The 13773-nt window shown below is 40.9% G+C and overlaps 1 protein-coding gene across 7 annotated transcripts in view; it reads right to left on the bottom strand.

Moving 5' to 3' along the window:
* SLX4IP (SLX4 interacting protein) overlaps nt 1-13773 on the bottom strand; it is a 124603-nt gene that overhangs the window by 63792 nt on the left and 47038 nt on the right. For 3 of the 7 annotated variants that reach the window (XM_048842590.2, XM_048842591.2, XM_048842592.2), the window contains one exon: nt 7173-7446. The exons of the other annotated variants lie outside the window; for them this stretch is intronic. In XM_048842590.2, coding sequence (XP_048698547.2) covers nt 7173-7175 — 3 coding nt within the window. In that variant the 5' untranslated portion in view covers nt 7176-7446. The remainder of the gene's footprint in view (nt 1-7172; nt 7447-13773) is intronic. 7 annotated transcript variants of the gene reach the window in all.

Here is a 13773-nt window from a genome sequence, read left to right on the forward strand (position 1 = left end):
TGTTAGGATGTACTGTGGCCTGTCTGCCTCACTGTCTCAGGCATTTCTGAGGTGTCTATCACGATGATATCCAAGCAACATTGTTTATAAAAGACCTATTGCACATGGTCATTACAATACTCAGGAATTTTTCACAAAGGTAGGAAACATTATTCCTGGAGTCCTAGCCAAATCCCAATTTGGATATTTACATTCTGCCACTTAAAATTCCCCTGTAGTTTCAAATGAATAGTCTATGCTTCACTTCCTGTCCCTAAATATTGCAGGGTGTTGATTTTCCACTGCTAAACATCTGCATATTCAACCCCAGCATTTCAGTTGTAGGAACAATTATTCCTAGTAACAGCAAAATAGATAAATTATAAAATAAAGCACTTTTTTGATCTTTGAGACTGAAAGGCACATCTAGACCTAATGTTCAAGGTATTACAGAAAGTACACTACTTGATTGTCTCTTACTCTGAAAGAGTGCTAAATATGTTGAGCAGAAATCTAAAAAAATGTACCATGATTTCATTATAGTGATTTTTACCAATTGCAATGCTATATTAAGTAAATCAGACATTTCTCCCGTTACTTCGCATTTCAGATTAATACTTTTGGAGAAGTAATTACTGACCAGAAGCAGTCAACAATGGCTTAACCTCAATTACAAAATAATGTATGATCAACATTGTACCAGTAAGTAGAATGCACAACTCTGCCAGATGAGACAGGCATTGTGTAATCAGTTTGCAAAGCTTCTAAGTTACGTATAGGTATCACTCACTGAAAGAACAGAATGCTTTGATCTATTTTTCAAAAGGCGGCCTTCTCTTTCCTCCAGAGATCCAAGAATTAACAGATGGCTGCAATACCAAACCTCTCCAAGTTTTCAAACTGATGACAAAGTACCTCTAAAAATCTCAAGTAAATCATTAGTCCCAGCAAACTTTTGATTTGACTGGCAAACTTCAAAGTTACAGACAGTACATAATAATATTGGTAATATAAAGCCATTACACTGCACACATTCAAACACCTGGCATACTGAAGGTATTAGTTATAATTAATTTTAAAATGATTAGTAAATGCTAAATGTTACCTTAAGCCATTTTGAACTGAATATAGAAAATATAAATATTTAGGCCTGCAAGACATAAGCCTGAGGTCATATTTGCTTTTCAAATGTTTTTTGTTTGTTTCTGGGAAGGTTGTCCAATTTGCCAATCACAGAGAAGCAATTTGATAACTTAATTAAAGATATGTTGACCCATACAGCCATCTCAGTGCCTTATTGCTATACATGTGAAGCCTACGTACAAAATTTAATATTTGTTTCAATCAAGCGCGATGAACTATATTCTCAGGGCCAAATATCTCAAAATAAACAAAACAGACCGAAAGTTTATAATGTATTTCATACATGTACTAAAAAGAAAGTAGTCAAACTTCTAAGATATATAGCCGAAACAGACAAGCCTCCCTCAAAAAAGTACAGAATTCCAACCCGCAACCAAAAAGTAGCTTTGGGGAATCATCCCCCTAAGCGCCACATCTGGAATCATTTGAATAAAGAGGCAAATGATGCCACATACATTTAGAATGAATTCATAAAAGGACACAAGGCAGAAAGGGATCACCAAGATACAAGATGCTATGTGCGCAGTGGGCGTCCTGGGTCTCACGAATGCTAATTCTTCAAACACTTAGACCCTGCCCTATGATAGAAGGAATGGCCCTTGAGTAAGCTTCTTTATACCTTGCATCTACACTAGGCATCTGTCAGAATGGCATCTCAACATAGCTGCTGCCACTGCAGCAGTAGAGAAAACAGCTCTCTGTACAGACTAAACTCCAATCCAAGACATTAAAGAAAAAACTCTGGGACTTACATTGCTCAGCACAATATCAGTGTTGCTAACTCTAACATTTACATTACAAGTCTCACAATATTTGGTCTTTAAAGCCCAACCTCTTGGAGTCATGTGATTTCACGATGACAGGTTTCAGAATGATAGCCATGTTAGTCAGTATCAGCAAAAACAATGAGGAGTCCTTGTGGCACCTTAGAGATTAACAAATTTATTTGGCCATAAGCTTTCATGGGCTAAAACCCACTTCATCAGATGCATGGAGTGAAAAATACAGTAAGCCGTATATACATCACAAAATGGGCAAGTCCACCTTGATTGCATTGGCCTCGTTAGCACTACAAAAGTAATTTTCCCTCTCTTGATATTCACCCCTTCTTGCCAACTGTTGGGAATAGGCCACTTGCACCTTAACTGAATTGGCCTCGTTAGCACTGATCCATCCACCCCCCCCATTTGGTAAGGCAACTCCCGTTTTTTCATGTGCTGTGATATACATACTGCTTACTATATTTTTCACTCCATGCGTCTAATGAAGTGTGTTTTAGCCCACAAAAACTTATGCCTAAATAAATACGTGATTTCATGAGAATCTCAGCTTTTTTCCAGGAAAAAAGTAAGTGTATAGCCCTCATGGTTGCATAGGAAAGCTTTAAAATGTGAACCCTAAATGCTCAAAAATCAAAGATAAATAAAAAGAACACATAATTTTTTTAAAAAATTATTTTTAAGCCAATCTCATAACTTTGGGGAGCCTGACCCATGATTTTTCAAGGGTTGGGATTGGCAATACTGTAATCTAAAGCTCTGATAACATTTAAAACTGTACACCATATTGAAAAATACAGTTAAAATTGGCATTTCAAAACTACTAGTAAAGACACTTTACTGAAAAGTGATTATTTGTTATATCTAAATAGCTAGCAATCCAATTTTTATGCTGCCTTAATTTTAGGAACTTCAATGTAACCTTACTTTCCCCAGCCTGAAACATTTTATTTATATATTAACATTCATCACTTAATTATTAAACAAAGGGCTTAAAGTTATCTCAGGGTATTGCCAGTGTGTCAGAGTCCAGCAACAGATTTAATTAATTCATAACAAAATTTCTGGGCTCAGGCAACTTGAAAAAATACATCGATCATGTTATGGATTCTCTTGAGGGGGCATAAAAATGTTTTTTTAATAGAATCGGAATAGAAACCACCAGGATATGGTCTGAATTTGTCAGTCAAGCAATGCTGCTTGCCTACAGCCTGCTAAAACATTGGCCAGGGATAAGCTCAGATGAGCGGCTCTGCACAGCCTGGCAAACAAGCAAGACTATTAAATCCAACACTCCAAAAATCAGAACACAAATTAAAATAGACCGGTAGGGTTTATTTCTCAATTCAGATGTGCACATAACCTGTTTCTGGTGTACACACTCTAGTTCCTGTCCTTGCCCATTCATCATTTCGAGTAGCCTGAATAGACAGGCAACATCAAGGAAAATAATCTTGTGAATGGAGGAGAGGAATGGTGATTTTATGTTCAGTTTCGCCACTCCAAAAGTGCTTTATCACCACCAGTCATTCACTGGCAGCCAATTCCTTAGAGCTTTAATTTTTTGTGGGGTAAAATCAGTAAACTAATTCACTGTAATCTTTGGTTAAAACAAAATCAGAGAAGAATGGAAACAGATTAGCTTTTTTGTACTGCTGTCGTCACAGATGATTTCATTTCTCAAGAAGATGCCTGCGGACTTCAAAAACATGATCAACTTACGAATTTTAATTAAAACCATTTTGAAATACATTTCACAATTTAGATGTGGTGAGAAGTGCTTCGCAACATGTGAGCTTTCAGACTGCTGTGCTCAGCAAGTGGGTGCAGCTTCCTTTTAATGTACAATTTCCCAGGGCTAGACAATGCTAGTTACAGTTTTATTCCGCTCTCTGATGATGTCAGAAGTATGGAGCAAAGAACTAGATCCTGATGATCACCTCTTGATGATATCACAGGTGCTCAAAAAGCTGGTAGTGGTTAGGTATGTCACAATGTATAATCAGCTGTAGGGCAACAAAGGTATAAGCTCAGTTTGCACTAAAAGCATAATAAAGCCAAAAAGAAACTCTTGAGCTTTCCTCCAGTGGAAGGAGGATTTGGGCCTGCAGAGCTTCACTGTCTTTAACCTGCATTTGGGGAAGCTTTCTGGCCGCTGTTAGAATTTCCTGGCCCTGATGGATCAAAAGAGACTTTTGGTAGGGCTGGAAATCACAGCAAAGTTCCCTGAAGCTTCCTGGAGCATCTTAGCAATGGATGGATGATTATCATCGTATTCAAGTCCGAAGATGTACGAGATTTTATTTATTCGTTTGTTTAGTTTTGTTGGCTTTTTGTAAAGGAACCAGGGTGACCAGGTGTCTGGTTTTCAAACACCCGGTCGAAAAGGAATCCTGGCAGCTCCAGTAAGCACCGCTGACTGGGCTGTTGACTGTCTGGTTGGCGGTGCTGCACCACACAGCGAGACTGGCAGGCTCTCTGCTAGCCTCTGCACCTCCTGGGAAGCAGCCAGCATGTCCCCCCTCTGGCTCCTACGGTAAGGGGCAACCAGGGGGCTCCGCACGCTGCCTCTGCCCCAAGCGCTGCCCCTGCAGCTCCCAATCGGAGCTGCAGGGACGGCGCCTGCAGATGGGCAGCGCACAGAGATGCCTGGCGCACCTTCATGTAGGAGCCGGAGGGGAGACATGCCGCAGCTTCCAAGAGCTGCTTGAGCTAAGCGTCTCCTGCAGCCTGCATCCCTGACCGCCCCCTCCAGGGCCCCAACCCCCTGGCCCACCCAGCTCTGATCCCCCTTCTGCCCTCCGAATCCCTCAATCCCAGAACACCCTCCTGAAAGCCAAACCCCTCATCCCCAGTCCCACCCCAGAGCATGCATTCCTAGCCAGAGCCCTCACTCCCTCGTACCCCAACCCCCTGCCTCGGCCTGGAGTCCCCTCCCACACCCTGAACACCTTGGTTCCACCGCCCAGCCTGGAGCCCCCTCCTGCACCCCAAACCCCTCATCTCTGGCTCCACCCCAGACCCTGCACCCCCAGCTGGAGCCATCACCCCCTCTTCCATCCCAATCCACTGCCTCAGCCTGGAGCCCCCTCCCACCCTGTGAACTCATTTCTGGCCCCACCCCGGAACCAGCACCCCCAGCCGTAGCCCTCACCATCTCCCACACCCCAGCCCCCTGAGCCAGCCCAGTGAAAATGAGCGAGTGAGTGAGGGTGGGGAGAGTGAGCAACAGAAGAAGGAGGGGATGGAGTGAGGGGGAGGGACCGGGCCTCTTAGAAGGGACGCGGCATGGCCAGGGCCTCAGAGGAGGGGCGGGGTAAGGGTGTTCGGTTTTGTGCAAGTAAAAAGTTGGCAACTCTAAAAGGGACTCACTAAGGAACCTTATCCTTTCAAAAGGTGCTTGAATGCCTGAACCATGTTGCCTCTGGAAGCAGTGTCTGGATCTGGAGACTAGAGCCAAATTGTTCCTTGGAGCGAAAATGTGTTGCAGAGAAGAGTCTTGGCAGAGAATCTGGTGATGTCACAAGAGGCTCAAAAGGGAGAAGAAGATACATATAGTCATGTGTGTTACCGTCACCACCTCCTGGGTAGGGGGAGACTGAATTGCTGATTTGGCTATCTTGAAAGGGAGTTGTAGGCTCCATAACTTGCAAAATTTCAGTAGGATACAGGCAACCTGAATCACCTGATTCAAAGAGCTCAGGGCAGGAAGATAATTCCACTTCATAAGCACAGGATTGGGGTGAATACAAGTTATGTCTAGGGAAATCCTCAGAAGAGAATGATTTGCTTTTTTGGCAGTGGTGTGTACAGCTCTTGCTCCAAAGGTTCCAAAAGGGATGAGAGTCCAATACTTGGTGCTTCGAATGGGATGAAGGGAGGAAGGGACTAACATCTGGGGATTTAGCAGTATGAAGCCTTCCTTAAAGTGCTCCCCCTAAGACTTTCTCCTTGCTAGACAGAAACTAAGGTGGAGGGAAAGAACAGGGCCACACAAATTCTCAGAACAGACTGCAGAGAAAATCTCTGTCTGTGAGCACTGAAGCAAATAACTGGGGAGTGACATCAGAGCAGCGCGTTTCAGAGTGGTAGCCGTGTTAGTCTGTATCAGCAAAAAGAATGAGGAGTACTTGTGGCAGCAGATCATCAGGCACACCTGTAGAGGGTGCTGACAAGCAGAGAGCACTAGGGATTGTGGGAGAGCAGGAAAGAGAAAATGAACAACTTCTTACATGCCTCTGATACTTGGAAAGGATGGGGAAACCCAGAAGTTCCAAGTCTGATGGAGCAGCAGAATCTCATCATTGAGAAATTCAAACTCAGTGCTGACACACACAGCTGTTAATGCACACAATTATTAAAATGCTCCACACAACCTGACAGGCTCAAAAATCAACTATTTTCATACGACACAATACAATGAAAGAATGTTTCTATATAAAGCTCCTCACTCCACTTTTTTTTTTTTAAATTTTCTTCCTACAATCCCTACTATATGTAAAGTTTAGAACTGGTCTCCCAAGAACCACCCTGTGAGGTATACTCTTGAAAAAGTGGCAAAAAATGCACTAGAAAGAACAAGTTTATTTCAGTTGCCAACCAATGCAATTCTGTAGGAGGCAGTTTTGTAGCCTACAAATGGAAAGAAGACATCAGGGCAGGAGCGCAAGCAATTGCAAAACACAAGTTCTTCCTCAGGGCAAAGGCTCCAAATATCAGTTCAATTTCATCATTGTAAAGGATGTATGAGGTCTCTGCCTGTGTCAAAATGGATCCACGTAAACAAAAACTGCAAGATCACATTTGTGTCAGATTAGGGACGGATATCCTGAGCTCACAAGCTCCATGAACCCTTTCCTTCTCAAGTGCGACAGTTAACTTTCTGACAATCTGTGAAGCCACTGATGACAGGCCAAAAATGGATGAGCAGAAATGATAGTCTCTTCAGCAACTCATATTCACTATGGTTTGTTTTTATTCTCACGAACGGGCTTAATAACAAAAAGAATGGACAGACAAGTAAAGGGCGAGTAAAGGCATGAATAAAACACCCTAAAACTATTCCCACATGTATTTTATTTTACTTTTACTGGAAACAAGAAAAAGGTATTTCTAATATGACTCTGTTAGAAAAAAAAAAAAGGAAGGATTTTTCTTGGAAATATGTTCAATCACAACTTCTAGACCCTAGGTGATTAATACATTTACAACAAAGACTAAATCAATTTTTTGGGTTTTTTATTTACCAGTAGTTTAAATATGTTCATTTACCATGTTCCTCAAGCTCAATGCTTAACGTAATGGGCATAAGTACTTTTCTTAATGAAAAAGGCATCCAAAGGCAAAAGCAACCCTTCTCCTGCATCCACTCCAGACCATCTGCAATAAACTTTTCATCTTAAGAAACCGAACTGATGAGGGATGGATGGTCTTGTGGTCACAGCACTGGAGTGGACTCAGGAGAGCTGAGTTCAATTCTCTGTTCTGTCACAGACTTCCTGTGTGACCTTGGAAAGTCACTTAATCTCTGTGCTTCAGTCCCCATCTGTAAAACAAAGGAAACAATAATGCCTACTAAAAAGGGCTGTGCAAGGATAAATTAGTTAAGTGTTTGAGAGGGTCTCAGATAGTATGGTAATGGATGTCATTATACCCAGATATGTAGAACTGAGAATCTTAACAATTTTCACTTCTTCTTCCATGAACCCAGCTGACATTTCAAAAGATGTGTGTGAAACCCACTAGTTTTCTATTATTAAAACTAAACTGACCTCCTAATTTATTTATTTTTTAAACATGAACAACTCTACATTCCCTTCTCTCCCCAGCACCGGAGTCAGATTCAGGGCTTCACATCCAAGAATAAAATTGTTCATTGAAGTCCCTAGCAACTTTTAAACAACAAAATTAGCATTAAAAGTGGTCTCTGGGCTAGAGAACATTGTTGAAAAGGTAGCTGAAAGGAAAAAAAGGGGCCAGGAAACAAAAACAAAGAAACAAAAAAGTAAAATAATAATTTTATGAAGATATAAATAGTAGTTAAAGATACTTTTGAGCCTTTTCAATACCATTCTCTTATATTTGTAGTCATGAAATATTTTAATAGACTTGCATAAAACACTTTCCAAATTGCATTTTAATATTAATTAGTCAAATTTTAAAAATAAAAAGCCAAGATTTCCAGGGTATGCATTAATATTTTAATAGAACATTTCCTAGGAAACTAAAGGTAAAAGGCAAAGCATACCCAAGGTGTTTTACTAACTGCCTACTAATAATACACAACCTTTTTTATTTTACACACACACACACACACACACACACTAATCATGTGGATATACAAGGTATATTCTACAATACCTCAGATTAAATTAGAATCACTACAAAATTGCTTAACTGCAATAAAAATGATATTTAAAAATTAGGTAGAAAGCTACCATCTCTTTTGATGTATGTTATGAAAAAGGATATAGATCTTACATCTTGGCATCATGGGAAAGACACTTTCAAAGTTCTTTTAAGGTGAAGATGAGGTAAAGCAAAAAGTAAGGTAAGGTAATGAGCCAGTCCCTCAAATGAGGAGGAAAAGGAGTTCTGAAACAAGTAATGCACACAGGCTCATATGTCCTGGACACATTTCACAGCAGCTGCAGGGAATTGGGCTAGATTATTCTTCTGCCCCACCAGTACAACGGGAGGGAGAGAATCACAGGAAACAAACTGCTCCATGTCCCCAGACATGCAGCTAGTTCAGGAAGACTTTGACTCCTCAACTAGACCGTGAGAAATGCCCCACCTGCCCTAGAACACACTTCCTTCCCCTTGTCTTATGAAGTTACCTACCGCAGAAGGCAATTCTTTATGAAAAAAGAAACACCACATGCAGTCCATGTTCCAGTATAAAGTATCTGCAGATGTGAAATCCTTATGCCAAAATAATTTAGCAGATTAAAGATACATTGATTACACATGCACAGACTTGTAACTTTAAACCCTTATAACTTTAAAAATACTAGTTTTGTTTTATATACTTTTCTCAGTTAACTTTCCTCCTCGAACACTGTGATCATGCCAAGTTTACAGTTTTTTGGTTCTACTGGGGTTTTTTGTTTGCTTTAGTTTTTGCGGGGGGTTGGGTTGTTACATTTTTTAAGCACCAAAAAGATTTTTTTTTAAACTTTCCATTTTAATAATGGAAGAACTGTTTTAATTTGTTTTAATTTATCTTTCAACCCGGAAAGTTTTCAGAAAATTATGAGAGAACAAAATATGTGGTTTTCTTTCAAAAATTGCGTATTACAGAAATGATACACTTTAAATAAAATTATTAAATTAAGCAGCACTGTACATTACTCAACAAGTAAAGTACTACTCAACATGAGTAAGGGCAGCTTTTAGCTGCAAAAAAATCAGTGGAAGGAGCAGCATGAGCTATAATCTTAGCTGAACAAAGGGTGCTAAAACAGCAGTTGCTACTTGGAAAGGAGAATCAAAGTTTAGGTGAGGGAAATCATTTCAGAATGAAGAGATAAGCAAAAGTTCATGGTTAGTAGCTAGAAAAGTAGGCTGGAATTAGCAGATGAGAAAGAACATTTAAGAAGAGACTCCAGAAAAATTGCTTCAGTCTGCTTTAAAATGGATTAGATTAAACTAGACAAGCAGTATTTGTGCACAGCTAAAGAAGAATGAATGAAAAAGAAAAAGAAAACAGCAGCACCTAGTTGAGAGAAAAATTTGATTTTCTAAAACTTTAACACTTTGAAATATACAAATTATGTGAGCAAATGTATATTTAAGAACTGTTCAAGTATTTAAGAGGTTGTGACAGGGTAAACTAGCTGTAAAACATCTTAAACATAAAGACTACAGTAAAACCAGTGACAAAAATCTTATTACAATGCTAAGCTTACCACTTTGACTCATGGTGGCTAAGATTAGGGGGTTCAGGCTGGGTTTAAGTAGGGTTGCCAACTTTCTAATCGCACAAAACCAAATACCCTTGCCCCGCCCTGCCCCTGTCCCCCCTTCTCCAAGGCCCCACCCCTGCCCCATCTCTTCTCCGAGGCCCCTTCCCCCACTCACTCCATTGTCCCTCTGTCCGTCGCTCGCTCTCCCACACCCTCACTCACTTTCATTGAGCTGGGGTAGGGGGTTAGGGTGAGGGACGGGGTGTGGGCTCTCGGGTGAGACCAGGGATGAGGGGTTTCAGGCATAGGAGGGGGTTCAGGGCTGGGACAGGAGGTTGGGGTGTGGGAGGGATGTGGGATGAGTGCTGTGGGAGAGAGTTTGGGTACAGGAGGGGACTCTAGGCTGCAACAGGGGGCTGAGGTGTTGGAGGGGATTCAAGGTGCAGGTTCCAGCCGGGCGGTGCTTACCTTAGGCGGTTACTGGTCGGCGGTGCAGCGGAGCTAAGGCAGGCTCACAGTCTGCCTTGGCTCCTCGCAGCTCCTGGAAGCGACCAGCATGTCCCTTCAGCCCCTACACGGAGGGGGCAGTGGGCTCTGCGCGCTGCCCCGCCCCAGCGCCGCCCCCGCAGCTCCCATTGGCCGCACTTCCCAGGCAATGGGAGCTGCGGTACCGGGACTCAGAGCAGGGGCAGCACATGGAGCCCCCATGGCTGCCCCTGCACCTAGGAGCTGGACTTGCTGGCCGCTTCTGAGAGCCACGCAGAGCCAGGGCAGGCAGGGAGCCTGCCTGATCCCCGCTGCACCACCGACTGGACTTTTAGCAGCCCGGTCAGCATTGCTGACAAGAGCCACCAGGTCGAAAACCAGATGCCTGGCAACCCTTGGCTTAAGTGACATCACCCACTTTAAAAAAAACTGAGTTTTATGCTAACTTCCCTAACAGCTCTTAGAAAACATTATCTAGAGTAAAAAGGCTGAAATACTGGGAGCAAATTGCTCTCATACAGGTACTGAATAGCACCTCAGTGAGGTTTAAAAAAAACACCTATGTAACTATCATATTCCAGAGTGCAATCCAGAGGGGTTGCATCACCACTTGCTCTGCAACCTTGGTGCCTCACAATGGTTTGCTGTTGTAACTCCCGACTTGGGTAGTTCACAACCAGCCTAACAGCATGCAGGTCACACCCTGTGTGCAGTGTCTGTATATAGCTACAGTCCTGATCCAGCAACTACGATCCCAGGAGCATGTCAGGAACACACCAGCCACACTCTGTCTTCCAGCAGAGTTGGTTACTATCTGTCGGGTGACCCCAAGACACTCCCTGTCCCAAATTTCCCCCAAAACGTGTATTTCTGCACAGTACAGCCCTCTCCTGGGCAGTTCAGATATTAGAGGTCCATTGGCCCTGTAAGGAGTCAATATACAACAGTTTGCTACTTTAACTGAAGTTACCCAAACAGTTCATTTTAAACACAACATTGGATTAGTTTTGATTAAAGAATAAAACAAGTTTATTTAACTACTAAGAGACAGATTTTAAGTGAGTACAAGTATAAGGTATTAAAGCCAGAAATGTTTACAAGAGTAACTAAAACTTAACAAGCTAGACTTGGTTCAGTAAAATCCCTACCACATGTTCCCAGCAACAGGGCTGACTAAATTCCCCGGTCAGCAACCCTCCCAAAGGGCTGGTTCCTTTGTCTTGCGAAAGAAAGAAAGAAAGAAAGAAAGAAAGAAAGAAAGAAAGAAAGAAAGAAAGAATACCTGGGGTGTTTTTGCCCCTCACTTTTATAGGTCCGTCACCCTTTGAAATGCATTTTCCTTCCTCCTGTGAGTACAGAGACATGGAGTCTTGTGGTGATAGAGGTTCCATGTTGTAGTTTGTTAAAATACAGATCCATCTGTTCTTGCCCCCTTCGTTGCCAAAGAATGGCCATTTGACCAGTGATTGCCAATCAGCTTTGATGACACCCGGCTAGAGGCATCAGCTTGTCCTTTGTCTTTGAGAAACAGGTTTACTCCCTCCCCAGACTTGTCTGGTAAACACGTCAGTCATAATTTCAGCTTATGTCATAACTTTACATACAATGTTGCTACACACATTTCACCATGATATTACTGACCAGTGAGTTATTAGTTTTCAAATGATACCTCACAAGGCAAATGTTGTACAAAGATTATTACAATATGTGTAGGGTCTGAAGGTAGGGGTGCTATGGGTCACAGAAAAGTAAAAAGAACAAAAGAATGGTAAAATTATAAACATTAAAGCAGAAAGTCAGATCTTCAAATGTTGCTATTAAGAATGATTTTGAGAGAGACTCCTGGTCTAATATGCTGAGTTCAGTACTGGAAGCCCAGAATTCTTGAGTACTAATCCCACGTATATCCTTAGCCCCATTCTATGGCTTGGGACAAGTCACTTTGTTACACCTTTTTAAGGCAGCCACTAATCTTGCATGCCTCCGATGCTTGTCATCTATCCTGAGCACCTAGGGATTGATTTTCGACAATGTTCAACATTCAGAGGTGCCACTGACTTTGAGAGGAGTTGCAACATGCTGAGAAATCAGACCCTGTGTTTCTCAAGCTGGGCACTCAAAAATTGGGTCACCTCAAAATCTAGTGAACATTTTTGCAAAACCTGACCTGAACTTTTCCAGGTTTCAGTTTCTAAAATAGAGCTAATATTTACCCAGCAGGCTCCCTCACAGAGGTATTATGTGGATTACTTAGTTAATAAAGCCTGTAAAGCCATTTGAAGAGGAAAAACTGCATATGTACTAAGTATTGTTATTAATTTTTTTATAGGAAAATAAATATTAAGGTGACAGGAAAGGAAAAATCCCACAGTATTTTACACTGGCATTGGCTAATCTATAGTTGCATCTGTCAAACTTCTTTAATTGCTTGTTAAGCACGACAGGCATCTTTATTCACATGTAAGTGAGTTAAGAAATGAAAAACCATTAATAAAAAGTAACCCTGCTTTTATAACAAGTTTTGGTTTTAGAATACAATATGTATAAAGCATATACAGAACATGTCTTTCCTGTTGTTCATCTTCACCTTCAGTCAAGAACAATGGAGGAAACTTGCTCTCAGGAATTCAGAGAAATCAAATATAGGAAAAGAAAGAAAACTGAGAGATTGATTTGTTAATGAGCAAAGTCCTCTATATTCTAGAGATTAAAAAAAACAGGATTTGGTTTTAAGGGGAAAGGGAAATTGATTTTGCTAAATAAAATTAAAAGGTAGCCTAGAAGCACCTAAAATATCAGCTGATTATTTGAAAAAAACAACATTACCAAACCTGTTTTAAAAGTTTAAAGCTTTAAAGACAACTTTTTAATTTTCCAGGGTATTGAGTTACTAACTGGAAAACATTTCCCACAATTATGTTTGTAAAAGTCAAGTGGCTGGGGTAACTGGCAGTAATCAAGAAAACTATCATAAAATGCCTGAAAAACATTAAATTGATTTAAAATGATAAACAGCATCAATTTTAAAGTGGCCAGAACTGAATTCACATCAAAGTAATCTGCAGAGCTATAAAATCTGTTTTATGATTATATTTTCTATATTAAACACATATCCTAAAATTTGGCTGTTATTGCACTTATTTCAAAGACACTAATAGATACTTTAAAACCATTTTTTTAAAAAAAATAATTTGTTATTTTACTCTTGTAGCTAATAACATCACAAAATCTAAAAGTTAATTTATTTTCAAAGTTAATTTGCATGTGTCTTCAGTTCTGCAGCTTTTCTATGTTAACTTTTGGAAAAATTGAGGCAGTTTGGGCATGTATCCTAGTACTTGCTCTACACATGCCCCAACATGGTAAGATCTTCATGCTCATACATCGTCTTGGAAGCCTACACAGACTCTTTCATTCACCCAAGAGTAATAGTATTTGCTAGATCTGACCAGCTGCTTTGAATCCAGAGGTGCAAATGA

The sequence above is a fragment of the Caretta caretta genome, chromosome 3 (assembly GCF_965140235.1).
Source record: "Caretta caretta isolate rCarCar2 chromosome 3, rCarCar1.hap1, whole genome shotgun sequence".
Lineage (NCBI taxonomy): Eukaryota > Metazoa > Chordata > Testudines > Cheloniidae > Caretta > Caretta caretta.